Here is a 24498-nt window from a genome sequence, read left to right on the forward strand (position 1 = left end):
GTGTTCTTGGCAGCCATGCCGAAGGGGAAGATCTGGAAACCTGGGTATCCACCAGCAGAGGGTACGCTGGGGCATTAGTGTCTGCACATGGGGAGGAGGGGCCCCTGGCCAGCTGCGGGCATGCGGCGATGCTCACAGGCCTGTAGGTGGGCATGTCTGTGGGCAAGTAGAGAAAGGTTAAGACTTTTGGGTACCAGAGAGGGGCTTGGAGAGCGCGGTCACCTTTCGTACACTCTGCCTGACTCGTGGCAGGGAGCCTGTGTGACACTGCATAACATAATGCAGCCATCGCCTTACATCAAGCCCCGAGTGGGGGCTGCAGGAGTGGAAAGGGTAAGGTCCGCCCCGAGGGGCTCTGCCGGCAGCGACACGGGGCTCCGAGTGTGCACTGATGCTTCCAGTCGTGCATGGGGCCCCGGGGACCACCCTAGGAGCGGGGCTGTGGCCTGCACACACCGTGCACCAGCCAGGGGGTCGAGCCCCCGGGGAAGGAGGCCCCCGTCCGACTGGCCTGGAGGGCTCTTGACCCCAACTCAGGCTTTACTCTGATGGGGGGGACAGTGGGAGGGGAGGCTGAGACTGACCCGCAGGAAGGCAGGAGGAGAGGGCGGGGGTGTGCACAGCTCCCCACAAACCCCGCCATCCTTGAGGGCGCCGGTAACTCTCTGTGATTCCAGATGTTCAGCAGCTGTCTTGGCCATTTCCGCCCCTTCTCTGACCCCGCATCCGCCAGGAAACGTCCCCTCCTGTCCTCGGGCTCCGAGCCACCCCCTACCTTCCCTGCACCCCATTTCCTGAGCAGAGGCGTTTGTGCAGACTCAGCTCCCCCTCCCGTGGGGCGGCTCCAGCTTTCCCAGGGCCGGTGCTGCCCCCAGAGCCTGGACACCCTCTGCCAGGGGCTCTGATCCTGCCGCCGCCCCTCCAGCCTCTGGGACTGGTTTTCCCTCTCTCCCTCCTTTCCTCCTCGGAGGCTGGCAGCCTACATCGGGGCCTCTGGGGAAGCTGAGCCCAACCGGCCAGGAGGGAGTCCTGCTCAGTGGGGGAGGGTGGGAGCCCTGTGGGGTGGAGGCCAGAGGTCAGAGACCCCAGCCAAGCCCTGCAGGAGGGGGTGGGGGAGGGGGGACGCACGCTCAGATGTCTTCCCGGTGGACACTGGGGGGTGGCCTCTTCCATCTGAGCACCGAAAACTGGGGACACAGCCCCACCTTCCCTGAGCAGACCGGGGCCGGCGGGGGGGGGGGGCACAAGAGGTCACTGCTGCTGCAACTGGTCCAGTCTGGGGGCTCTTCTGGAGAGGGGACGGCAGGAGGAGGACTCCCTTCCTGTCATGTGCTTTCCTGTCTCAACAGAGCTGGTGGTTCTGGGGCACTTGGGCTCCTGTGGGCTGGGGGCAGGGCGGGTGGGGTCAGGGGCCAAGCCAGACACAGGGTAAGGGCTCCGGGGGGCCAGCAGCCCCAGCCCGTTGACCTCTGCCCCCCAGAATCCGGTCTCTGGCTGTTCCCCCTCCTCCAAGCTTCCTGCTCTGCCGGGGGAGCCAAGGGCAGGTGGGCCCGGCCAAAGGGAAGCCTCTATTTCCAACCAAGATGGGAGACTACCCTCAGGAGGACGCTGCTTCTCCATGCCCCACCTCTCCCCGGGGAATCAGCACAAAATGTGGTGTGTCCACCATACCGTGCAGACGATCCTGTGGGCCGCCCCACCGTGGCCGCTACGTCCGCCTGGCTTCGGGCTGAGCACAGAACGAGGCCTCTGCTCTGCTGTCGGGGTCGCTCCTGAGGGCTCGCGAAGTGAGCCTGGAGCCTCTGGGTCTGCACGTAGCCCCCCACCCACCCCAGGATATGAGTCTATGAAAGAGGTCCCTAGGAGAGTAAACGCCCACACGCCCCCCCTAACCTCGGGGCCGGGGCAGGCTTCTCAGGTGCACCAGGACCACCAATCCCCATGGGCAGCTCTGCCCATCCCTTGACCCCAGGCAGGGCACCCTGCGGGCTCCCTCCTGGGGCGGTCCCCCCACTGCCCCTGCTGCCACCCAGGACCTAGTAAAGAAGTGAAGTGCTCTCAGGGCAGAAGGAACAGGGGCGGAGCCCTCACCCAGGTGGGCCTGTGGACTCTGGGCCACCCCCTTGGGCCTCAGGACCTAACTGATGAGTGAAGCGACCCAGTCTGGGATAGGAGCTGGATAATCAGGAAGATCAGAATCTCAGCGCCTGGGGGAGGGGCGCTGGGGGTAGAGTTGCCAGATTTAGCAAAAAATAACAAACCAAAAAGCAGGATATCCAATTACAGTTGAATTTCAGATAAATGATACTTTAATATGAGTATGTCTCATGCAATATTTAGGACATACTTATACTCAAAAAAAGTATTGGTTGTTTATTTGAAATTCAAATTTAACTGGGTGTTCTGTATTTTACCTGGAAACAGGGGTTGGGGGGATGGATACTCAAACCTCTCAACTCACTCACTCTGCCCATTGACCCCTCCTGCCCGCCAGCCCCGGAGGACAGCAGCCGTCCGTCCTCAGTTGTGTCCCAAGCCTGGTGGCAGGTGACTGGGCCAGCAATGCCCCAGCTCAGCTTCCCAGGGCAGTAGAGCAGAGAGGACTTGTTGGGGCCTGGCGCCCCCTCCCCAGAGGGCTGGGGTCTCCAAGGCAGGCCTCTTGGGTTCCGAGGGCCCAGGTGGGTTTGCCAAACTCCCTTTCAGGTCAAGGCAACTGTTGAAGGAGCCCCCCGGAACCTGGCTCTTCTCTGCCTCCCCCCATGGACTCTGCCCTGCTCTCTGCCCTCAGGGGGGCAGGCCCACTTTGGTGCAGGAGAGAAAGGAGAACCCACGAGAGCCCTCCAGAAAAGGAGAAGGGACATCTTGTGGGGTGGTTTCAGGGAGAGGAGAGCTCGACCAGGGGCTGAAAATGAGGAACATTGGCCAGGCACGACCCACCTGGAGAAGGTCATTGCCTCTGCAGGCGTCAGTGAAAGAGGATCCAGAACGGCTCTGGGGGGGTGCGGGGGGCAGGGGCGGGCAGGGGGGAGGTTTCCAGCCTGCGCTCACCCCCTTTCCTGGGAAGGAAGGTGTGGAGGGCAGGGGCACAGGCAAGTGAGCAAAGAGCCCCACAGCCAGCCTCGCTGCTCCCCCTGGCCGGCCCGCTGGGGGTCCCACGTAGCCTTTGCAGACTCTCACACAGCCTGATCCCCAGGGCTGCTTCGTCCTGTCTCTGCTCCCTCTCCCACCAGGGCAGGCGCCTCTGGAGGTGGCGGGGGTTCAGGGCCATGGGCAGCCCTGTATTTTTCCCGGTGAGACCCAGGAAGAGGTCAGCACTGTTGATTTCTGGCCTGGGTGTCCACCTACAGTTCAAGGAGGAGGGGACCAGACGCTGCTCAGGCCTGGGTGGAGGTGGCCTTGGGGGTGGGTGAGAGGCTAATGAGGCCCCGGGAGGATGCGGGCCAAAGAGGGCCTGGCGAGGGTGTGGCCGCGCCAGGGTCCTGAGGCTGTGGCCCGGGCGGGGGTGTTGGGGGAGGGCGCGGTCCACCACGCCCGGGAACCCTTTGTGCGCCCACCACAGAGTGCCGCCTCTCCCGGGCAACGGTGACTCACAAAGCCGGCCCACGCCGGGCAGAGGACGCCTCCCCTGGGCCCCCGTGGGCCCAGGTCATAAAGGCCACGAGGGCCAAGCCCTGAGGAGGCACGTCCCGAGGTGACCACGTGCGCCCACGCGCGCGCGCGCGGCCCTGACACCGCACTCCAAGCCGGACCTAGATTTCCCACTGCAAGCGCGACCCGGCCCGGCGACTGGGCCTTAGGGCTGTCTGTCGGGGCCCAGCACCTCGGCGCCCATGTGTGTTGTCTGCTTCGTGAAGGCACTGGTGCACTTGTTCAAGATCTACCTGACAGCAAACTACACCTACAACTTCCGCGGCTGGCCTGTGGACCTCCGCTGGGATGACGTGCACGCCGCCGCCGCCGGGGGCCACAGCGGTCACCGGGGGACTGACGTGCCCGGCAGCCGCGGCGGGCATGTGGCTGCTGCAGGGCGCGGCGCTGGGCGAAGACGTGCAGGGGCGGCCGTCCCGCGGGGCACGCAGCCAGGCGCAGTGCCTCCTGCAGCAGATCAGTGAGCTGCCCGGCCAGCTCGCCAGCTACGTGCTGGCCCACTCAGTGGGCCGCTGGTTCGTGTACCCTAGTTCCATGTTCCTGATGACACGCGCGCTGCTGCCGCTCCTGCGGCAGGGCCAGGAGCGCCTGGTGGACCGCTACCGCGGCCGGTGCGCCAAGCTGGTGGCCTGTGACGGCAACGAGATCGACACCATGTTCATGGACCGCCGCCAGCGCCTGGGCAGCCATGGCCGCGGCCTGCGCCTCGCCATCTGCTGCGAGGGCAACGCCGGCTTCTACGAGATGGGCTGTCTGTCGGCGCCGCTGGAGGCCGGCTATTCGGTGTTGGGCTGGAACCACCCGGGCTTCGGGGGCAGCACGGGCGCGCCGTTCCCTCAGCACGACGCCAACGCCATGGACGTGGTGGTCAAGTACGCGCTGTACCGCCTGCACTTCCCGCCCGCGCACGTGGTGGTCTACGGCTGGTCCATCTGCGGCTTCACGGCCTCGTGGGCCACCATGACGTACCCGGAGCTGGGCGCACTGGTGCTCGATGCCACCTTCGACGACCTCGTGCCGCTGGCGCTGAAGGTCAAGCCCCACAGCTGGAAGGGGCTGGTGGTGCGCACGGTGCGCGAGCACTTCAACCTCAACGTGGCCGAGCAGCTATGCCACTACCCCGGCCGGTGCTGCTGCTCCGGCGCACGCCGGACGACGTGGTCAGCACCTCGGGCCCCCTGCGCCCCCTGCCGTCGGGCGACGTGGAGGGCCACCGCAGCAACGAGCTGCTCCTGCGCTGCTGCCGCACCGCTACCCCGCCGTGATGGCGCGCGAGGGCCTTACTGTCGTGACCCTATGGCTGCGTGCCGGCAGCCTGGCGCAGGAGACCACCTTCTACGCGCGCTACCGCGTGGACGACGACTGGTGCCTAGCCCTGCTGCGCTCCTACCGCGCGCGCTGCGAGGATCGGCAGGAGAACGAGGAGGCCTGGGGCCCGCACGGGCTCGCTTTCCCCTGGCTAGTGGGCCAGGGCCTGAGCCGGCGGCGGCGTTGGCAGCTCGCGCGGTTCCTGGCTCGCCAGCACCTCAAGAACGTGGAGGCGACCCACTGCAGTCCGCTGGAACCTGAGGCCTTCTAGTTGCCCTGGAGGCTGTAGACTGTGCTTCTGCGTGTCCCTTCTCCCACCCCCCACCCCAAACCAGTAAAGCTGGCCCTGCCTGGGATCCCCGCCTGGGATCCCCACCTTGTGTCTGGGGGAGGGTGGGGCAGTGCATAGGGACCTGGCAGACCTGGCACTCTCCCTCACTGGGGCATCCCCTTCCCTCCTTTCTCTTCCTCCCTCCAACATTTGTGGACGGTCCCAGTCTGCTCCCAGCTCCTAAGGGGAATGCAAAGATTAACCTGACCCAGTTTATGGCAACACTGTGTGATGGGTGCCTTGATCACCTAGAAAGGATGGTGTGAACATGGGCTGTGGGACAACAGGAGGCGTCCTTCACCTGGCCTGGGTTACAGGATGACTCTGGGAAAGATGAGTGTTGAAGCGTCTGTGCAAGTCGCCTCTAACTATGAAAAAACACTGGCTTTGGAAGGGCTGTAAAAGTCTTAGCAGCTGGACCTCCCCAGGAGTGCGATGCTGCTGCTTCATAGGGTTCCCCCAGCCCCATTCCTGGCTTCTACAGGATGGGGTTCACCGTGGAACCACAGACTCAGAGTAAGTGGCAGGCAGTCCAGGTGGGACTACAGACACACCTGCACTGATCACTCATTGCTTTGTTCCTGGCTCAGGGATGCCATACAAAATGAGAGACAAGCCCTCTGCCCACCACCATCTGTAATGCAGTCGCATCCTTACCACCTGCCCTTAATTGTATGAAGCAGGGCCTACTGGCTGTCCTCAACCCCTGGGGACAGGGGCTGGCCAGGGTGGTTCCAGCTAGAAGCTCTGGAAAAGCTGAAAGAAGGCAAGTGGGGCAGGCATATAATTGACAGCACCAGAGCAGGACCTGGCCTGGATGCACCTGGGCCAGTGCAAGCAGAAGCAGGTACTTAAGGTGACCTAAAGTACCAGGAAGACCTATGGGGAGAAGGTGAGCTTTGAGCTGAGACAGTAAGAGGAGTTAGCCAGGTGAAGGAATGGGTTTCCTTCCTAGGGATTAGTACCTGCAGGGTGGCTTGGCTGTTAGGGGGAATGCTGTCCAGAAGGGTCAGATCCTCAAGGGTTTGAATGCCACTAAAGCAGCGGTCCCCAACCTTTTTGGCACCAGGGGCTGGTTCCGTGGAAGACAACTTTTCCACGGACAGGGGGAGGGAAAGGTTCAGGCGGTAATGCGAGCGGTGGGGAGCAGATGAAGCTTCGCTCACTTGCCCGCCGCTCACCTTCTGCTGTGCAGCCCGGGCCCCTGCACTAACGGATTGCTTGCAGAGGCAATTAGTAGCCAAGGAAGGGTAGTCGTGGGACTTGTTTTAGCGGGACCGGGTTGCCTAATGGCTACACACCTCTCCTTTGACAAGTTTGGCAAACCCTTCTCCGGAGTCTGCAGGAAGCAACTAGCTGAGTGATGGGCAAGTAACTCTGGCCTCAGTTTTCTCATCTGTAAAGTGGGGAGGGCCCCATCTGTCTCACCGGATTGCTGTGAAAAGGAAGTGAGAGAACACGGGGTCGAAGGGCGCCTCCAGCCAGAAGAGAGCAACTCGTGGTCGCGCCTTTTTCTGCGCAACCCCCATACAACTTTAAAATCCCTACAAAAAGGACAGACGCAAAAAAAAAAGAGCCCCAAGGTCAGTGGGTCAGGCCTCGGAGGGATCGCAAGCGGCCTGAGTCTGACCCGCCGAAGTACGTGAGCCGTGGCGCTCGCAGGCAGGGGCAAACACCGTGGAGACCTCCAAGAGGCCCACCTCCGGGATCCCGTAGCGCCATGTTGCACGGTCCTCCCAGTTCCCACCTTACTCCGTGCACCTCAAGACCGTTCTACCTGTGCTTCTCGCTGGTGGACCGACCTCCCTTTCCGGCTTCGTCCGCAGCCTCGACCAATCATATTAAGCTGATGAACCGGGACTAGGCCAAAACACCTCCCTCATTGGGCACCGCTCGTGGGGGCGGGACGGGGGGGCGGAGCGCGCGTCAAAGCGGAAGTGGGTCGTCTCGCTGTTGATCACGTAATGCCGCGGCGCTTGAGGCGATTCAGCTGGCTGGTGCGTAAGCGGCGAGCGACACCTGGTGCGGCCCGCTCGGTTCCCACTGCGCCCGCGACCCCGGCTTCGACGCCATCTGCGGCCCGGCCGCCGCCTAAACATGGACTCCGCCGGCCAAGGTACCCGCGGGCCCGGCGCCGCGTGGCGGCCTTTGGGCCCCTCCGCCTGCGCCCGCCGTCCCGCGGCACCTCTTCCTCTCCCACGCGCGCGGCCTCGAAGCTCCTGGCGGGTGTTCCGCCCCCGCTGGGATCGCTCTGAGCACTGGTTCCCCAGCGCCCTCCCCTCGCCCCAGAGCGTTGGGTTTCGTCACTCCGGGTAGCTCCCACTCTGCCCCCGCCCGACTCTTGCCCGGCGGGCCGCCCTCAGGCCCTGCGCAGGGCCCTCGGGGACACCCCATCCGGCCCTGGATGCGGGCCGAGGTGCCGTGCGCGGCGCCCGGGGAGGGGAAGGGAGGCGACGCCGTCCTCGCGTTGGGCGCAGCGCCCCTTGGGTGGCAACGCAGCTCGGAGCCCAGCCTACTGCAGAGTTGTCTGGAGGGGGAAGGGTGCAGTGAGTCAGGGGCACACCCAGCATACCAGGCCTGTTTCCGGAACTGACATCCCAGACTAGTTGGAGGTGGCCGCTGGGGGGTGTGGAGCGGGCCCAGAAGCTTAAGATCTTGAGGAGGTGGTACGAGTCTGTCTTCCATCCTGGGGCTCTAGAGGGAGTGCTAATCCTACGTTGATGTAACTACACTGGATGATTTCAGGGTGCTTTTCTATCGTTTGATCTGTGTCAGCGTATTAATTAAACATTAGAATTCGTCACAAGCGTGGGGTTCCGGTCACGAGAACGACAGAAAACATTTACTGAGCACCTTCTATGTGCCAGACACCATTCCAAGCCTGTTTCTCAGATCTTTTTCCATTTTCGCAATAACCTTTTTATAATGGTCCAAAAAAACCCCATTTTGCAGATGATTATACAGGCTGAGCTGAGATTCACCCAGGTGAGGGGCTCTGGCCCCCTAGTGTTGCCTACTGCAGCAGCCCCTGCTAATTCTCTCTGTAGGTCCTTTGGTAAGGACCTTGGTCACCTCTGAGTCAGGGTGTGAATAGCGTCTGCCTGCAGGGGGTACCGAGCTTGGTCTCACCCAGAGACTGGGCAGCGCACAGCATGTTGGGTGAGCACACAGTTTTATAAGCAGACAGTGGCTGAGAGCCTTTATTTGTTTTTTAAGAATAGAAAAGTTGTAGGGATCTCGAGGCACTTACTGAATTTGAGTAGGGTCAACACAGCAGGTACGAACGATGAAGTAAAGCCACGTAGGTTGATCTCAGTTAAATGTTGAAATCTGTTGATTAAAAAGAAAAGCTTCATTTAGTGAACATTTCTAGAGCACCACAGAAGTGCATGGCTCCAGCTGTGGGACATGTGAAGGGAATGACACGGCCAGCTAAACAGAGTGTCTTTGGTTTTAAGGGCATTTCGCCTATTTTTAGCAGATTCTGGGGTTTCTAGAGTAGACAAACATACCTGCAGTGAAAGACACTTCTACTGTTCTGCGCCTTTAATTTACTTTTCTTTCTTTTTTTTTTTGGCCATGCTGCGCTTGGCTTGTGGGATCTTAGTTCCCTGACCAGGGATTGAACGTGGGCACTCGGCAGTGAAGGCGCAGAGTCCTAACCACTGACCATCAGGGAGTTCCCTTTAATTTACTTTTAAATGTGCCAAACACCATACAGAGCCCGTCTCCTCACAGAACGTGCGGATCAAAAGGGAAGATGTTTTCAATGCTGATCGTATAATGTACTGAACAACGACGGCCTTGCATTTGGAATTGGAAAGAACCGACGTAGACATGTTTTTCTTGTAACCTTCTAGTGCATACAGGAAAGTGCGTTTAACGTGGAGAACAAACGTGACGCAGGGGTTCGATCCTGGTCTGGGTGTAGCAGAGGTGTGAGGAGGCAGTGCCCTCTGCACGCCGCCGCAGCCTTCTTGCTGTGGGGTGAGGGTCGAGGATGAACTGAACGGATTTTGTTTTGCTGACTCCCCACAGGGGCTGGATGACTGTGTTCCTTGTGTGTAATCTTAGCCTACGCCCTGGCCGAGCAGCTGATTGGAAAGTGGTGCTGGTAGTGTTTACAGCTGTATTAAGTTCCTTCACGCTAAAAAATGGAAGAGCTGTTAGATCCAGCGGCTTTGTTTTTAACAAAGGTTTCCTGTCTGTGAAGATAGTATTCTTACAGGAGGAACCAGATTTAGGGAGTGGCTGCCTTGTGCCAGCATTTCTAGAACCTGAAGAAGCAACTTGGGTGGCCTGAGATGTGGCTGCTCCCAGTCTGGTGGCCAAAACCATCTTTGCAGAACCTTTCAGAGAAGAGGCATTGTCTCCACGGGTCCCCCGCCCCTTTCTCCTAAACCTGCCCTTGCACCCTTGCTTTCTCCCTCGGTGGAGACCTCTGTCCTCTCTTCCTCTGTGACTTCTTATTTGATGCTCTCTGACTGCATTTTGTCTCTGGCAGATATCAACCTGAATTCTCCTAACAAAGGTCTGCTGTCCGACTCCATGACGGATGTCCCTGTCGACACAGCGGTGGCCGCCCAGGCTCCTGCTGTGGAGGGTCTGACAGATGCCGAGGCGGAGGAGCTCAGGGCTGAGCTTGCAAAGGTGCTGTGCCATGGCTGTCCATCCGGGGGTGACTGTGAGGCCCTCCCAGCCTGATGAGGGGCCAGAGTGCGGCTGTGCTCTGGAGAAATTGCCCTGGGAGATTGTCCCTGGAGCCCCACAGAAACTGCCCTCTGCAGCCCTTGGCTGGCGTGTGTCTGGCACCTTGTGGGGGCTCCATGAGGAGAATGTCCGCATGGGGCAGCTGCTGGAGCACACCATCTGCTGGGAGTGTCTCTTTTGGAATCAACACGACATTTTCAAGACCCCCATGGATATATCAGTCCCTGGATCTTCATTTTTCTTTTTAAAATACTTCTGTAAAAAGCGTTTCGTGTGATCTTTTTAAAGTGAGAGCTCTTTAAGAGGAAATAGGAGTTAAGAACAAAAGTGTCTGCGTATAATTTTTATTCAGACTAACTGCCAAGAGTGTTTCTTTTTACGGTGTGATACAGAGTCTAATAGTGACTCACTTGAGATTCCAGAATCTGGGGAAATGAACTTGTTGGCGTCAGTCAGGCAGAGGCTGGAGCACGCTTGTTGCAGTTCTCTGCTCCGTCTTCGGAAACAAGCCCGTCCTGTTACATCCTGGGTCCAGGCCTGGGTCTGAGCAGAGCTGGTCATGCGGACAAACCCAGCCCCAGGACCAGGTTTTAGACCATAGAGGAAGCCGCCCTTTCTGAATTGAACGGAGGTTAAAGGAGAAGCAGCAGGAAGTCCCAGGAGACTTACGTTTTGCCTTTTATTTCAGGACATGTTGGTTTAGAGAATAAAACCACAAGGTTTTTTTCAGAGGTGAATTGCAAAATGAAGAAGCTCTTGTGTTTCTTAAAAATTTCAGCTTGCATGTCCACGTGCCCTTAAGCCCATGTGCCCAAAGCACCATAAATGGAAAGTTCGAGTCACCGAGTGTCACTGCTGGGGTGACTGGTAATAGTTTGGCCTTAGATGATCCTGTAGTTTTGAATCGTTTCTTTTTCAGTATTTTCTAAAGCAGAATCTAGTGATATATGGGGCTTTAGGCTGTTGTTAGTGCCTTAACCCAAACAGTCATTTTTTTAAGAAAGGGACTTTTTTTTTTTAGAGTAGCTGTTCACATAGGAGCAGGAAGGAGCAGGAAGTATTGAGAATCTAAAGTAGGAAGGCTCTAAAGGATGCTCCTCTCTGTAGTTCAGTCTTTGTTTTAAGACATGAGAAGGTTCTGGTCGTTATTGTCAAGATTTTTTCTGTTGCCCAACTCAAATTACTTTAAGCAGAAAAGAGAATTTTCTTTGGGCTTCTGTAAGTGGCTTTTGCCGAGGCCGGCAGCTGACCTTGGGACACAAATGTTGTCATAAGGGTTGTTTCTCTGTCACGTGGGTCTCTGGCCACCCATCCGTCTGTCAGCTCTGCTTCCTTCCCCCGACGTGTGGAATTCCCCCATGGTGCAGATGGGGCCTGGCTGCCAACCCGCCCACCTTCTGTTACTCACACCCAGACCCGGAGCCTGGACAGAAAGGGGCTGCTGTCTTCTAACACCCGTTCCTAGTCCCAGGGAAGAGCTCCGACAGGTCTTGCTTGTCATCCACGGGTGGGCACTGTGGTCAGTAGCCCCGCCAGAACACTCGGCTTAGGGGGGCGGGACAGTTCTCCAGAAGAAGTCGAGGTGCTGGTGCCACATACAAACAGAACCGATGCCTGCTGTAGACTGTTCCTAAGACGAGCTGTGTTTCTGTAAATGGAAAATTCTTAGGTGATTCTGAGAAGGCCTTCACTGCGACGTGTGTAAGGATGGTGGTCACTTCCTGCCATAGTGGTGGCTGAATCCTGGTAACCGTGCTTTTGCAGGTGGAGGAGGAAGTTGTCACTCTGCGCCAGGTGCTGGCAGCCAAGGAGAGGCACTGTGGAGAGCTGAAGAGGAGGCTGGGCCTTTCTACCTTGGAGGGCCTGAAGCAGAACCTGTCCAGGGGTTGGCATGATGTACAGGTGTCTAACGCGTGAGTGTCTGCTCTACCTGCTTGATGGGCGTTGAGTCCTGGGGGTGAGGGGCCTCCTGGGAGCAGGGTCAGCAAGTGTGCCGCTTGGAAGCAGCCAGCTGGGGGCCCTGAATCCTTGCCAGCAACTGAATTTGTATTTATTCAAAGAGTGTAGAGTCTACACGTGTTTTTAAAAGGCGGCAGACGTGCTAGCTAGTTGTCCAAGCCGAAATTGACAAGAAGACTATGTTTCAGGGTCTCCATTGGAGAGAACACGAATTAGGTGCTTAATGAGGCTGGTTTTCCATGGTCCCCACAGGTCAGCGTCTGCCGACGTGAGTCTGTGGACATGAGTCCTTCTCATGGGCATGACGTGGTCAGGACCTCTGACCCAGACCCTCTGTGCCGCACCTCTCTGAATTTGGGTAGTGCGGCTGTGTGGCTCCTCTGAAACGCATCCTCCAAGGTGGGGGGATGGGAGATGTCTCCCACTGTCTGAGAAGCCAGGTTCCCACAGGAAGACCAAGTCAATTTTCATAAATCTGCCCTAGGAAAGGCCCAGTTCTCTGTCCTAGGAAACTGTAGGCCTTGAACCCCAAAGGGTGGCTGTGTTGGGGCCATGGGCTGTGCCCTCCTTGCTCCTCCCAGCTGTTCCCCAAGACACAGCTTCCGTCGAGTGAGCAGGCCCTCCTTCGGCATGAGGAGAGTGGCTGGGCCTGCAGATGCCTCACCTGGGCCTGCAGAGCCGGTGCTGAGCAGAAGCAGGCTGAACGTTCAGTCTTCCTACCAAGTGGTCCTTCTCTGTTTTCCCTGGAATGTCACTTGCCAGTTTGAAACCTGAGTTGAAGTAGTTTTTCTAAATCATTTACCACAGACTTTCTGTTTTTAGCTACGTGAAAACTTCTGAGAAACTTGGAGAGTGGAATGAGAAAGTGACCCAGTCGGACCTGTGAGTGCCTCTGCTGCCGGCACCTCCATCCTCTCCCCTCCTGACACCTTTGAGGGACAGGGAGGCTGTGCACACTTGGCTCAGACCTAGCTGTGGTGTTTCTTGGCTATTTTATTTTTAATATAATTTTTCTCCTCTCAAACACAAAAGAAACTGTCCTTTAAATGCTTCTGGAAGAGGGTGCAGATGCTGAAGGAAGTTCACTCCGCCACCAGACCACACTGAAAACTTCCCCCTGCCTGATGTGTGTCCCTCAGATCAGAGGCCGGAGCTGAGCTTGGGCCACGTCTGGCTGGTGATGCACCTTGGGCGCCATCTGGACTGATGCTGATGGCGCTTTTCCCCCTCCTTCCCCTGCAGACCTGGCTCCAGCTGTGGTGCTCTCAGGGTCTCTTGCACTTAGGGGTGGCTCTTGAGCTGGGGGCGCAGCGTGGGCCGTGCGGGTCAGATCTCGAAGGAGCTCCTTTGGCCTGAGAAACTCCAAGCTCTCAGCCACACAGAAAATAAGTAGAGCGCAGAACCCTCACGGGTAGCTCTGTGTGTCTGACAGACCTCTGGTCCAGAAGGACTCCCGACGTCTTATTTGAGATTCTTAAACAAGATGGTAGCGCTTCATTCGTGCTCCGTTCTGGGTATAGCCTTTGAACTGGGTGGTGCAGTATTTCATTTTATTATTATTTTTTAGATTTTATTTATTTATTTAGGTTTGGGCTGCGTTGGGTCTTCCGTTGCTGTGCGCAGGCTTTCTGTAGTTGCGGCGAGTGGGGTCTACTCTTCATTGTGGTGCACGGGCTTCTCATTGCAGTGGCTTCTCTTGTTGTGGAGCATGGGCTCTAGGTGCGCAGGCTTCAGTAGTTGTGGCTCGCGGGCTCTAGAGCGCAGGCTCGGTAGTTGTGGTGCACGGGCTTAGTTGCTCCATGGCATGTGGGATCTTCCCGGACCAGGGCTCAAACCCGTGTCCCCTGCATCAGCAGGCGGATTCTTAACCACTGCGCCACCAGGAAAGCCCCTGCAGTACTTTAAAATAGTCACCTTCTGGGAGGTCTTGCTTAGAAGGAAGTGCTGTCGTGCTTGCCAGAAGGCATGGGCAGAAAGCCCTTCTGTGTTGGGCTGAGAGGAAATGGTTGTGACCCAGCTTGTCTTGGAGGTGCCCGGAAGCCCAGGTGGGCCAGCTGTGTGCGTGGAGCCTTTGCAGCCTGGGGTCACGAGGGGAGCCGGGCACCGAGTGGGTCTGGTGGTTGGGGTTTCGTGCTGTTTGCGTGGCTTGGTAGGGCAGCCCGTTGCTGCAGGCAGGCTCACGGTGCAGACCAGAGCTGAAAATAGCCTTGGGAGATCTTAGTGCTGTTCTGTAAAGCCAGTTGACGGGAAGCTGCTGGGATACTGTTTCTGACGATCACGGTTCTGACTCCTCTGAACGGACCCTGTGGCTCTGGGCCTGCAGGTGTGGCTGGTGGGATGGCCCTTTTCATGCGCTTCATCAGGCAGCGGCCACGAGGTCTTAGCCCCAAGTCTGGTGGTAGAGTCGTCAGGGCTGGAGGCGTCTCTGCAGTGATCGCCCAGGACGGTGACGACGCGACACAGCTGCTCTGCACTCTCGGGGTCGTCTGACTGGTGCCTCCCTAGCGGTGGCTGCCGGAGACCGCTGCTGGGGTTCCGCGTCCAGAGCCTCGGAGCCACCCTGTCTTTCGCGATTCGCGATCCGTGTGCTGGTGGATCCCTTTCGGAGAGCGCCGCCCAGGGGGAGGAGGCGGGCGTGTGCAGCCCGAGCACTTAGCTCTGGTGCAGCGGTCCTGTCGTGAGTGGGTTGATGCCGTTTGGGAGGGGGTCTCTTCCCTCGGCCAGCTGTTGATTCAGCAGCCGTGCTCTGTTGGTCGTGAAGTGATCACCTAATGGGATCCTTTTTTAGGTGGATCATAGCTAAAATCGTGCTTTGTGTGGACACCAGTAAATTGCACAGTCACTCGTTGGCATGTTGAGTTCTTTGGTCGCAGGTGACAGAAAGCACAGCTACAGATAGTGTCAGCCTAGGAGGGACGGGGAGGCTTTGCCTGGCGAGAAGCCCCCGCTCCAGGCCCTCTGCCCGGGGCTCCAACCAGCGCTCCCAACCTGTGTCCCTCCCGCTTCCACTCTCCCCACAGTGGCTTTGTTCTCAGGTAGCTCCTCTGTGGTCAAGGGGTGCCTGGTGGGGCTGGATGGTATCTTCCCAGCCTTGCAGACCAACAATAAGATTGTGCTTTCACTGTGGTCCGGGAGCTGTAGTCTCCGGCCAGGCAGTCTGGGATCACGGGCCCCACCGAGTGGCAGGTGGAGACGGCCCCCCAAGGGAGGATCCTGGAGGAGGAGCATCCAGCAGATGCCTCCCTCTGACTGACAGCCACGCCCACTGGTCCTGGGAGGAGGCCTTTGTCTTCCTAAAAGGTGAAAGGAATTCCCAAAGGGGCAGCGGCCAGGGCCGCACAGCCTGGTGCTCTCAGGCACGGGTGGGGCTGAGTTACCAGGACACAGACGCTGGCTCTGCCCTGGCCTCTGCACCACATCTGTCCCAGAGGGGTGCTTCCCTGCAGAGTGGCCCACAGCACGCGCCTCTCCTGCTGGTGATTCAGTGCCTGGGCCCCCTGCTAGGTCACCCTCAGGATGCTCCACTTCTGTTGCCACCGTCTTGAGAGACGCTGAGACAGGCCATCGTGTAGGTGGCAGCTCCGGGTGAAGGCGTCTTCAAGTCAGAAGACGCCTGGGAGAATTGTGACCACAGTCTGCGTGGAAACCCTCTGAAAGGAGGGTGTGGACTTTGGGTTTTGGTACGAATCAGCTGTGGCCTAGAATGGACCTTGTCGCTCGGCCCGGGGGATCCTGTCCAGGCCCCAGCTGTCCAGATACCTGGGTCACTGGGCAGGTGATTGGACTTTGAGTTCCTGTTCACTTAAGTTCTGTGATCGTGTCAGACTATCACTGGGGGAGGAATTTCTCGTTGTCAGGGTTTTCTAAGGCCTGGGTTCAGAATGAGGCCTCTTACTAGTTTTTGAATCCAGAAAACGCAGAAGCAGATTTTTCGGCAAGGATTTTAGAAATTATTTTTTCCTTGTTATTAACAGTGTGTTCCAGAATCACTGACCTTCTGGAAACTGAGATAAACTCAAATGTCTTAGCGATTTCAAGATATTTCCAAACTCTTGCTGGGAAGCGACGTGTTTTGAGGCCCGGGCCCTGCTGTGCTGTGAGTGGCTGCAGCTGAGGGGAGGGAGGCCCCTCCAGGGTGCTTGGGGCCAGGCCGTCCCCACAGGACGGGGAGTGCAGGGCACCAGGTAGGAGGCTGGCCTGAGGGAGGCGGGTAGCAGGCGCTCACGTGGGGCCTCCCGAGGGCGACGATGTGGGGTGGATGGGAAAGGGGCCTGGAAGCCCCACTGCTGGTGCTGTCCGAGCCAGCCCCCTGTGACCTGGGGGTGCCAGGAGGGCCGGAGCCAGCTGGCGTCTCCGGAGCCCTACCATCTCGAGCCATTGTTGTGGGGTTGCCAGTTTGGCTAGAAAGGAGCTCCTGGGTTCAGGCTGCTGTGTCTTCTGTTTCTGGTGGGGGCTGGACGGGGGGCTGGGTGGGGTGCTGGCAGCTGTAGGTGTTGGCTCTCAGCCTGGGCCTGAGGGTGTCCTTGCCGTCCCTGTGGCCCAGGCACCCTGCCCGTGCCTGTGCCACTGCCGTTGAGGTCACGAGCCATCTTGTTGTGGGTGAATGGGGCAGGAGGGTGTGGAACAGGCCGTCTCCGCCAAGACCACCCCCTTGAACCAGTTCTCAAAGGACATGGTAGATGCAGAACAGGAGGGTGGAGGGCTGGAGGGGCTGCTCGGGGTCTGAAGGCTGGCCCGGCACAGGCCGCACTGCCGGCTGCATCCCCTGTGGGTGTGGTCGAGCTGTTCTGTCCTCAGAGGACTGTCTTAGACGAGAAGAGAAAAGAGAAGCCCCAGGAGGGCCTGAGGGGCTGGTCTGCTTGGCCGCAGGCCCTGGGCTCTGTGGGCCTCTTTGCTGTAGGGGTGGGGCAAGTAAGTTTCCACGGAGGGGAGCCTGCATTACAGGAAGAGCAGAAAACGGTGTTATTACAGGGTGGGGGGTCGTGACCTGGCAGTGCTGCATCTGTCCCTCATGCAGTCCCCTGGGGGCCCTGAGACAGGACACGTGTCCTCTTCCTGGTGGCCAGGCTTTCTCACCGCCCTGACCGCCCCCTCTTTTCTCTGGGTGCCTTGTCCTTGGTGTGGGGAGGCATGGCTATGCCTTCTGTTTGGTTGGTTTAACTGGTGTTTCTCCTTCCAGCTACAAGAAGACCCAGGAAACCCTCTCTCAGGCAGGACAGAAGACCTCAGCAGCCCTGTCCACCATGGGCTCTGCCATCAGCCGGAAGCTTGGGGACATGAGGTGAGACTCCCTGGCCTGACACCTCCACCCTGAGAGCTGGGACAGGCAGGTGGGGTTTTAGGGGGTTTAGATCCACTAGAGGGTCTGCAGGAAGCCTGCCTGAGCCTCCAGGCTCAGATGCACATGCTTCAGGGGCCCCTCACCACCCACAGGTGTGGCCACACCAGCCCCTGACCAGTTGGTTCACAAACTCTTGTTTACCGGCTATCCCTGCCATTTATTTGTATGTTTCTTGGGGTGCGGGGTTGGGGGGGGTCACTGGTGCCTGTGGGTAACTTTGGTACTTAGGGTTGGTGGAGGCGATGCTTCTTGTTGAAGTTCCACGGAGAGAAAACGATTCGGCCTCGGGGCAGCGTCAGCCTGGGTGGCTCGCCAGCCTGGACAAGTCGAGGGCAAGCGTGGTGTTTCCCGGGGTGTTTGCCAGGCCTGCCCTCAGAGAGCGTGCGGCTGCACGCTAGGGCCCCCGACTGAGCGTTCTGTCCCAGAAGTGGTTGAGACCCTGCTGGCCACCCGAGTGCCTCTGGGGCCAGGGAGAGTGGGGGGCCCAGGCACTAGGTGGACCACACACAACAGTGGCCACCCCCAGCCTGATGGCCACGCCGCTCCCAAGCCAGGCTTCACCCTGAGTTTCCTGCTCTGGGCTTCGCTGCTGCCCCCGCAGGGCCTCCTTGGAGCCAGAGGCCAGGGTGTGGCTCCTGGCTGAGCTCCTTCCTTGCTGTGCCCTCACAAGGGCCTCCCTCAGGGTTGTTGGGACTAATTGGAGAGAGACAGCGGGCAGTGCGGGTCATCCCCATCGCCAGCACCCTGGACTTGGCCCCCCGGGTTCCACTGCCGGCCCTGCCCTATCTCCTCATAGCCAAGAATCCTATGGAGTTGCTGTGGGTCTGGCCTGCTGAGCGTGGCATTGGGAGTCCCCCTGGCCCTGATCCCTCACCTCTCACCCTTGAGTGGGCTCCTTCTTGCCTGCTTAGGGTAAGCATTTCCCTGCCTCACAGCCTGTGGCTGCCTCGTGGGCCTCAAGATAGGAGCCCTGCCCTGGCCAAATGGCCACAGGCGCTCACAAGCCCCAGGCCCCACCCGGCTGAGCAGAGGACAGCTGGTGCCTGGAGCCGTGCTCACGTTTTATCAGTGTTTGTTTGACATCGTTACCCCTCTCCTCTCCTTGACCCCCCCAGCCTCTTATTTTGAAAAACTTCAAACCTTCGGAGAAGCTGAACCGTCAGTAATAGGCAGTCTGTGCCTCAGGGGTGCACCCTCTACAATGGGGGACCCTGCGGGCCACGCTCGGATGCAGGCCTTGCCCACCATGGCTGTGGTTCGGGCACAAGAGGGACCCCCCACCCCAGGCGGTGGCTCTGCGCTGGCAGCAGGAGGGCCTGTGGCAGTTGCTCCCCGAGGCTTCGCGCTGCTCGGCTCATGCTTGACTCTGGGTGTGTTCCTGGATCGAGTCTCCCTTGACGCTCGATGGGATGCCTACTGTGACCACCTGAGCCAGGCTGGGGTAAGCCTGGCGACAGGCTGATCACACGCCCCTGGCGGCCAGGCCTCACTCCCAGGGCCCGTCACAGAGCGAGGGGAGCGTCTGCTCGGGTCTGTGCTTTCCTGCAGAGGCTGGTCTGATGACGGCATCTGAAGCAGGTGACAGAGGTCTGCTTCGTCCTCTTCTGGGAACATTCTCTTTCATTTTTCGTGTCATGCGCTCACGTTCAGTATTCTCGCTCACTTTCGAGCGTGTTCGGAGCACTCTGGCTGGAAAGCAGGCGAGAGGGCGGAGCCCCGGGCGCGTGTGGAAGCGGCTGCGGGCGAGCCTGCTGGGCAGTTCCTCACGCGAACGGCTTCGATCTGGGGGAGCAGCGACGCGGCCCATGCTCCGTCTGCCCCCGCTGTCTGCTCAGAACCCGGAGTGGCCGTGTCACTGCAGGTCCTGTGCCCGCCGTGCGTGAGTCAGACCAGCAGAGGAACCGGCGCGTGGTCACGGTGCCTGTTGGCTGGGGTCTCATTCTGGGGCCTCGAGTGCCTGCTGCTGGTTTTGCTCTCATGATTCCAGTGGTACTGTGATCTCTGGGTCTCGGGGTCCTCGGTGTGTCCCCATCGCCTCACCACGTGGTCTCAGGTGGTTTCTGAGGCCAAGGCCCATTTACCTCCGTGGTTTGGAGCTTCTCAAGAAGGAGAATCAGGGAGGTCTCCCTTGCACGTTCAGGGTCAGGTGCTGCTCAGTCCTTCAGGACAGCAGCCCCACACTGGTGTCTCGAAGGGCCCGTCCAGGAGTAGCCCGGGTCGAGAGGCCTTCTGCATCCCCGGTGGGGGGGAACTGGATTGGGGCCAAAAACCCACTTAAAGCAGGGTCAGGCCTCCGTCCAGCTGGGTGACCTTTGATGGGACACATGCCTCCTCTCACCATTGGGCTCGTTCTCCTGCCGAGCAGAGCAGGTCCTGCCGCCCACCAGAGCGGTGTGGGTACGTCAGGCCACGTGACTGTCACTTCTGAAATGATCTCCACGTTGGGGTGGCCTTGTCCCCCTCCCCAACCCCCCGCCCCCCCGGGCAGCTGCCCTTGGACACGCTCAGATTTGTTGGTCAGCTTCTGTCATCTGTGGTGATGGAGCCAGAGCATGAAGTTCTCAGCCCTGGGGGTGTCGCAGGCCCTGTCGCGGTGCAGGGGGCGCCCCGGCCCAGCTGGAGTGCAGGCTGATGGGGTCCTGGGGGAGGCACCGACCCCGGGGGCCGAAGAGCACCTCACGCCCTCGCTTTGCTTGTTTTTTTGGGCTCCTTCTCTCCAGTCTGTGGCGTAGTCAGATGCGAGGGTCCCTCGTATGTGACCGCATCCAGGAGGGCGGGGCAGAGGCTGGGGAGGGGGCACGTGCCCTCCTCTGGCAGCGTGGTCGCCGGCGTCCCTGTGCTCTTCCGGAGCTCGAGCAGAGGGGCCGGGGCAGGACCAGGCGCCCCTCCTAACACTGCATCTCTTCTCTCCTCCTGCCGCCACTCTCAGGGCTCGGCCCTTCTCACACTCCTTTAGGTAAGACTGACGCTGGACACGCTGGGCACGGCTGGCCCCAGGGGAGGCTGTGCGGATGAAGGTGGGGGTGGGACCAGCACAGCAAGGTGGTCACCAGTGGCGTGACGGGTTCAGGGCTCCTCCCCTGATTGTGCAGCCGGCTGGGTCCTGTTGCCGCCCGTTCTGACCCGGCCTCACCGAGTAGCTATCGGCCCACCTCTGACTCTATTCCTGGAAGGAAGGGGCCCTGCCGGCCCTCAAGCCGTCGTGTCCCCATGTCCTCCTCCCCCAGAAGCAGTCCTGCCCCTCAAAGTGGAGCTGGTCTCCTCCCCGCAACCGAGCGCTCTTTCTGCCGCGGGGTGCTTGGGACCGGGTCAGACAGCCTCCCGAGTGTCCTTTACCTCGTGCTGATCGAGCCGCTCCTCCGCCTTGGAGGTCTGGAACCCAAGTCCAGAGCAGCCTGTGACTTTAAATATTCCTACTTGCTCTGCCGGTCTCTCTGGAGCTGGCTGTTAAGTCACGTGGGGACACCTGGCGGTTCTTGGCACCAGAAGTGTCTTTAGCACCCCAGGCCAAGGGCGTCTTAGTTTCCTTGTCCCAGCACCCTCTTCCGGCAGTGTCACGCTTCTGGGGCCATGCGAGGGGCACCCGGGTCTGGTTCTCCCCCCGAGGGCAGCCTTGCGGCTTCTCTGCTTCAGTGGTGCGGGGTGGACGGGGCCTCAGCTTCCTGCACGGGGAGGCCGGTCCTGTCCTTGCCTTAACTCTCCTTCTCTGCTCCTACCATGCTTCCAAGCAGCAGCCACTCCATCCGCCACTCCATAAGTATGCCGGCCATGAGGTAACGTGCCCCCGCACCCCACGGCTCCCTGAGCCCGCTGGGACCCCACTGGGAGGCCGGTGGGAGGGGGTGGCTTCAGCTGGTCCGTCTCACTCCCCAAACCCCTGAACCAAGGACCACTTTCCCCCTCAGCGTCCTCTTGGCTCAGGGTTGGGAGATACTCTTCGAGGCTGAAGAGCTGGTGGGGGTGAGGCCCCAAACTGGGCTCCACCTGGAACTTTCCAGGGCTGCCCTCAGGGCCGGGCCGGAAGGGACAGAGAGGCTTGCACACGCCAAGAGGTCTCAGGTGTCTCCAGGATTTTTATGGTGGCTCTCTATGTCCTGAGAACAGCCAGAGCCAGGACCTGTTCCTCCTCGAAGTCCCCACCTGTGCTCGCTCCTGCTCTGTGGTGCAGCCTGGGTCCCCGCAGAGCTCGTGTCCCCGTCCAGGAGAATCTGCTGCAGCTGCTGTCCCCCGAGCGTGCCAGGGGTCACTGACAGGCTGCCTCCAGAGGCCTGGGCTCAGGGAGCTGCGGAGCCAGGGAGGGGGACGGGGGCTGGGTGGGACCAGGCCTGGCCTGCTTTGTCCTCTGCCTCCTCGTCACTCTCTGCTCTCCGAATGCTCCTTGGTTTTCCTCTTGCTCGATTTCTGTGAGAGATCTGTGTGAAGAACACGTGGGACTTCCCATAACCCCAAGATGTGCATTTAGGGCGCAGCAGAAACGTGCCCGGCATCCCCCGGCTGCCCAGTCAAGGGGTCCGCAGTTTGCCCAGATGAAGTCTGGGGCTCACCAGCTGGTGGCATGCAGATCTTCTGTCCTGCAGTTGGGGGGTGTGGCTGACCTCGGTTCTGTCCTGGGGAAGCCTCTGAACATGTGTGCCCCCTCCCCTTTTTTTGGCTCGTCATGTTTTTGCAGTGAGACCTCGGGATCTCTCAGGGATCTCTCCAGAAGATGACCCTAACCCCGAGTTCCTTCAGGTTTAGGAGGGTGACAAAGCAGTGTGCTCCTTATACTGACATCTTTCTCTCTCTTTAAAGGAATTCTGCCACCTTCAAGTCATTTGAGGACCGAGTTGGGACCATAAAGGTAACTGGATCTGGACCGCCCAGTTCTGCCGGGGTGGGACACGTCACTAGTCATTGTAGGTTCACGTGCAGTTATGGGAAATGATACGGAGAGCTCTTGTACCTTGTGCGGTTTCCGCCGGTGGTAACGTCCTGCAGTGTCACAACCAGGACGCGTGGCTGTTACAGTCACAACAGAGCACAGTTCCACCATCCCCACAGAGACTGCGGCCTGCCTACCCCCTGCTCTACACCCCTGGCAGCCCCTAACCTGCTCTCCGTTTCTGTTGTGTCAAGAACGTCATGTAAATGCAGCCACGCAGCGTGTCGTCTCTTGGGGATTGGCTCTTTTCACTGTGTAGTTTCCTAGAGAGATATCCAGCCTGTTTCCCGTGTTGGTGATTTGTTTTCTGTATTGCTGAGCGGCGTCCATGTGACATAAACTCATGTAGGAATCGGACACCTTGAATTCCCAGCACGGGCCTAGGATCTGCTAGGTGTGCGTGCTCTGTCTCATGTTCTTCTTTCTTGGTCTTTTCCCATCTGTAGTCTAAGGTTGTCAGTGGCAGAGAGAATGGCAGTGACAACCTTCCCTCCCCGACCGGGAGTGGAGACAGACCCGTGCCCGATCACACGCCCTTCTAAGCCCGTAGCGGCTTTGCCCAGCCACGGAACAAGCACACCGTCATCGCCACAACTGCAACTTCGAGCGGCGGGTGTTGAGAACAATCACGCCATCCCCGTGGAGACGTGGCTGCCGCGCTCGCATGGGTCAGAGAACATGTCTTGTACACAGATGCCTCCCCTTCTGTCGGCAGATCAGCAAATCACTGCGCCGTCCTGCCTTGGAGCAGGAAGCGGGCAGGGTGGTGGGTCCCAGGGTGGGAGCCAAAGCCAAGCTCCTGTTGGGAGTCTCGTTAGTAGATCAGCATGTTGAAAGCGGGGTGGGGGGGGGGGAGAGCGATAAGTATAAAAATTCCTTCCCTAAGTCGCAGAAGGAAGAGCCATCCAGAAAGCCCTGCCTGATCTGCAGTTTTATTTCAAAATGCCAAACAGGAAAACTCCCCATTTTCTGAGAGCTTCCAGAAGGCTGAGTAGCAGCAGATGCCTAACCATTACACTAACGATCCAGCTTTAAGAAAAGCAAATTCTTTATTTTTTAAAAGCAGTGGGTTTTTCAGAAAGTAAAACTACGCAAAGCAGCTTTAGCCTCCCAGTTAGAGAATGTTATTCCTTTGGACTCAAGCTGAAGTGCACGCCTTATATTGCCTTATGTTTTATTTGTTTATAATGTTTTTATATGTATAAACGAGGGTTCCTTAGTGGATTTTGAGCGCTGTGTAAAATCCTGCATCCAGCCGAGGGGCAGCACCTCTGTGCCAGTGGTGTGTTTTATTTCACGAGTGCGTTCCATCCCCGTATAGAAAACTGGCTTCTCGCTCCTCTCAGTGACCGGGGCAGCTCCCACTGGCTGGTGGGGGTGGGAGAAAGAAAGACCAGGACCTTCACAGAGGGCTGGCGCTGCCCCTGTACAGGCTGGGCCTGGCTGGCACGTCACCGATCAGCGGCTCCAACCTGGGTGTGTGGCACACGCCAGGGCCAGCGAGCAACAGGCAGACCCTGCAGGTAGGTCAGGCCAGGGCGTCGGGTCAGCTGGGACTCTGCTGTTGCCTTTTCTCAGGAGCTACAAAGATCTCTTTCTGCTCCGATGCTGCCACAGCCCAGCAGCCTCTCACCCAGGGCTCCACGTCTGGCGCACCTGGAGGGGCGCTCTGTGCCTTACAGGCTCTTAGCGGGCAGAGACCTCGCCGGCATCTGTGCACTCTTGAAGGGAAGGAGCCGTCAGCTCAGTGTCTACTCTGGTCGACTGTGATGTGCTGTCTGGTACCTGAGTGTCTGCTGGTCACTTCAGACACACTGGGGGGTGGGGGGTGGCTGCCGTCCACACTCGTGCCTTGGGAGGAACGCTGCTCTGTGCTCCTTCCCCAGGGTTGGAATCTCTCAGATGGGGTGTGATGGGAAGGCAGGATGCAGGTGTAATAACTGATTTATCTTTTCCTTAAAGTAGATAACGGGTGATTTGTCAATAAAGCATTCCTTTGGGGGAAAACCCACTTAAGCTTGTGTGGTGTATCTTACTTCATTCAGGAAGGTGGCGAAAGAGTGGCAAAGTAACCGACAGGCAGGATCCCTGCACCCTAGGGAGAGGCAGGCAGGAAATAGATGGTCTCAAATACAAATTCTAGATCTTCAGTGCCATGAGAGGGTGTGTTGGTGACAAAGCTGTGGGGTCTCTGGGGAAGGGGTATGGACCGTGGGGAGGAGCCGGCCAGGTTACAGTCGAATCTGGGCTGAGCTGCCGGAGCCATGCAGGTGGGCACTG

At 59.0% G+C, this 24498-nt stretch overlaps 2 protein-coding genes across 14 annotated transcripts; both read left to right on the forward strand.

Annotated features, from left to right (window-relative positions):
* TPD52L2 (TPD52 like 2) lies at positions 1-24234 on the forward strand. 13 transcript variants are annotated; one of them, XM_067708768.1, is made up of 9 exons: positions 1-61; positions 9792-9937; positions 11762-11910; positions 12779-12838; positions 17136-17237; positions 20227-20253; positions 21029-21070; positions 22089-22137; positions 22665-22905. In XM_067708768.1, the coding sequence occupies exons 1-9, from the start codon at positions 16-18 to the stop codon at positions 22758-22760; spliced, it is 717 nt and encodes a 238-aa protein (XP_067564869.1). In that variant the 5' UTR covers positions 1-15; the 3' UTR covers positions 22761-22905. The 13 variants fall into 13 exon arrangements, with proteins under 13 accessions (XP_067564869.1, XP_067564872.1, XP_067564873.1 ...); XM_067708775.1 differs by lacking the exon at positions 1-61 and adding an exon at positions 7265-7284; XM_067708769.1 differs by lacking the exon at positions 1-61 and adding an exon at positions 7269-7403.
* ABHD16B (abhydrolase domain containing 16B) lies at positions 3831-5245 on the forward strand. Its single transcript, XM_067708767.1, is given in 4 exon segments — positions 3831-3980; positions 3982-4768; positions 4771-4884; positions 4887-5245. Coding segments are annotated over 4 exon segments (1410 nt in total).
* Positions 24235-24498: the final 264 nt, after the last annotated feature.

This window comes from Pseudorca crassidens, chromosome 15 (assembly GCF_039906515.1).
Source record: "Pseudorca crassidens isolate mPseCra1 chromosome 15, mPseCra1.hap1, whole genome shotgun sequence".
NCBI lineage: Eukaryota > Metazoa > Chordata > Mammalia > Artiodactyla > Delphinidae > Pseudorca > Pseudorca crassidens.

Excerpts from the sequence above, each read along its gene's own strand:
- TPD52L2 (XM_067708780.1), top strand. Across the intron at positions 9,938-11,761 it reads TCAGGGCTGAGCTTGCAAAG|GTGGAGGAGGAAGTTGTCAC; the intron begins GTGCTGTGCCAT and ends GTGCTTTTGCAG. Across the intron at positions 17,238-22,664 it reads CGGAAGCTTGGGGACATGAG|TCTAAGGTTGTCAGTGGCAG; the intron begins GTGAGACTCCCT and ends TCCCATCTGTAG.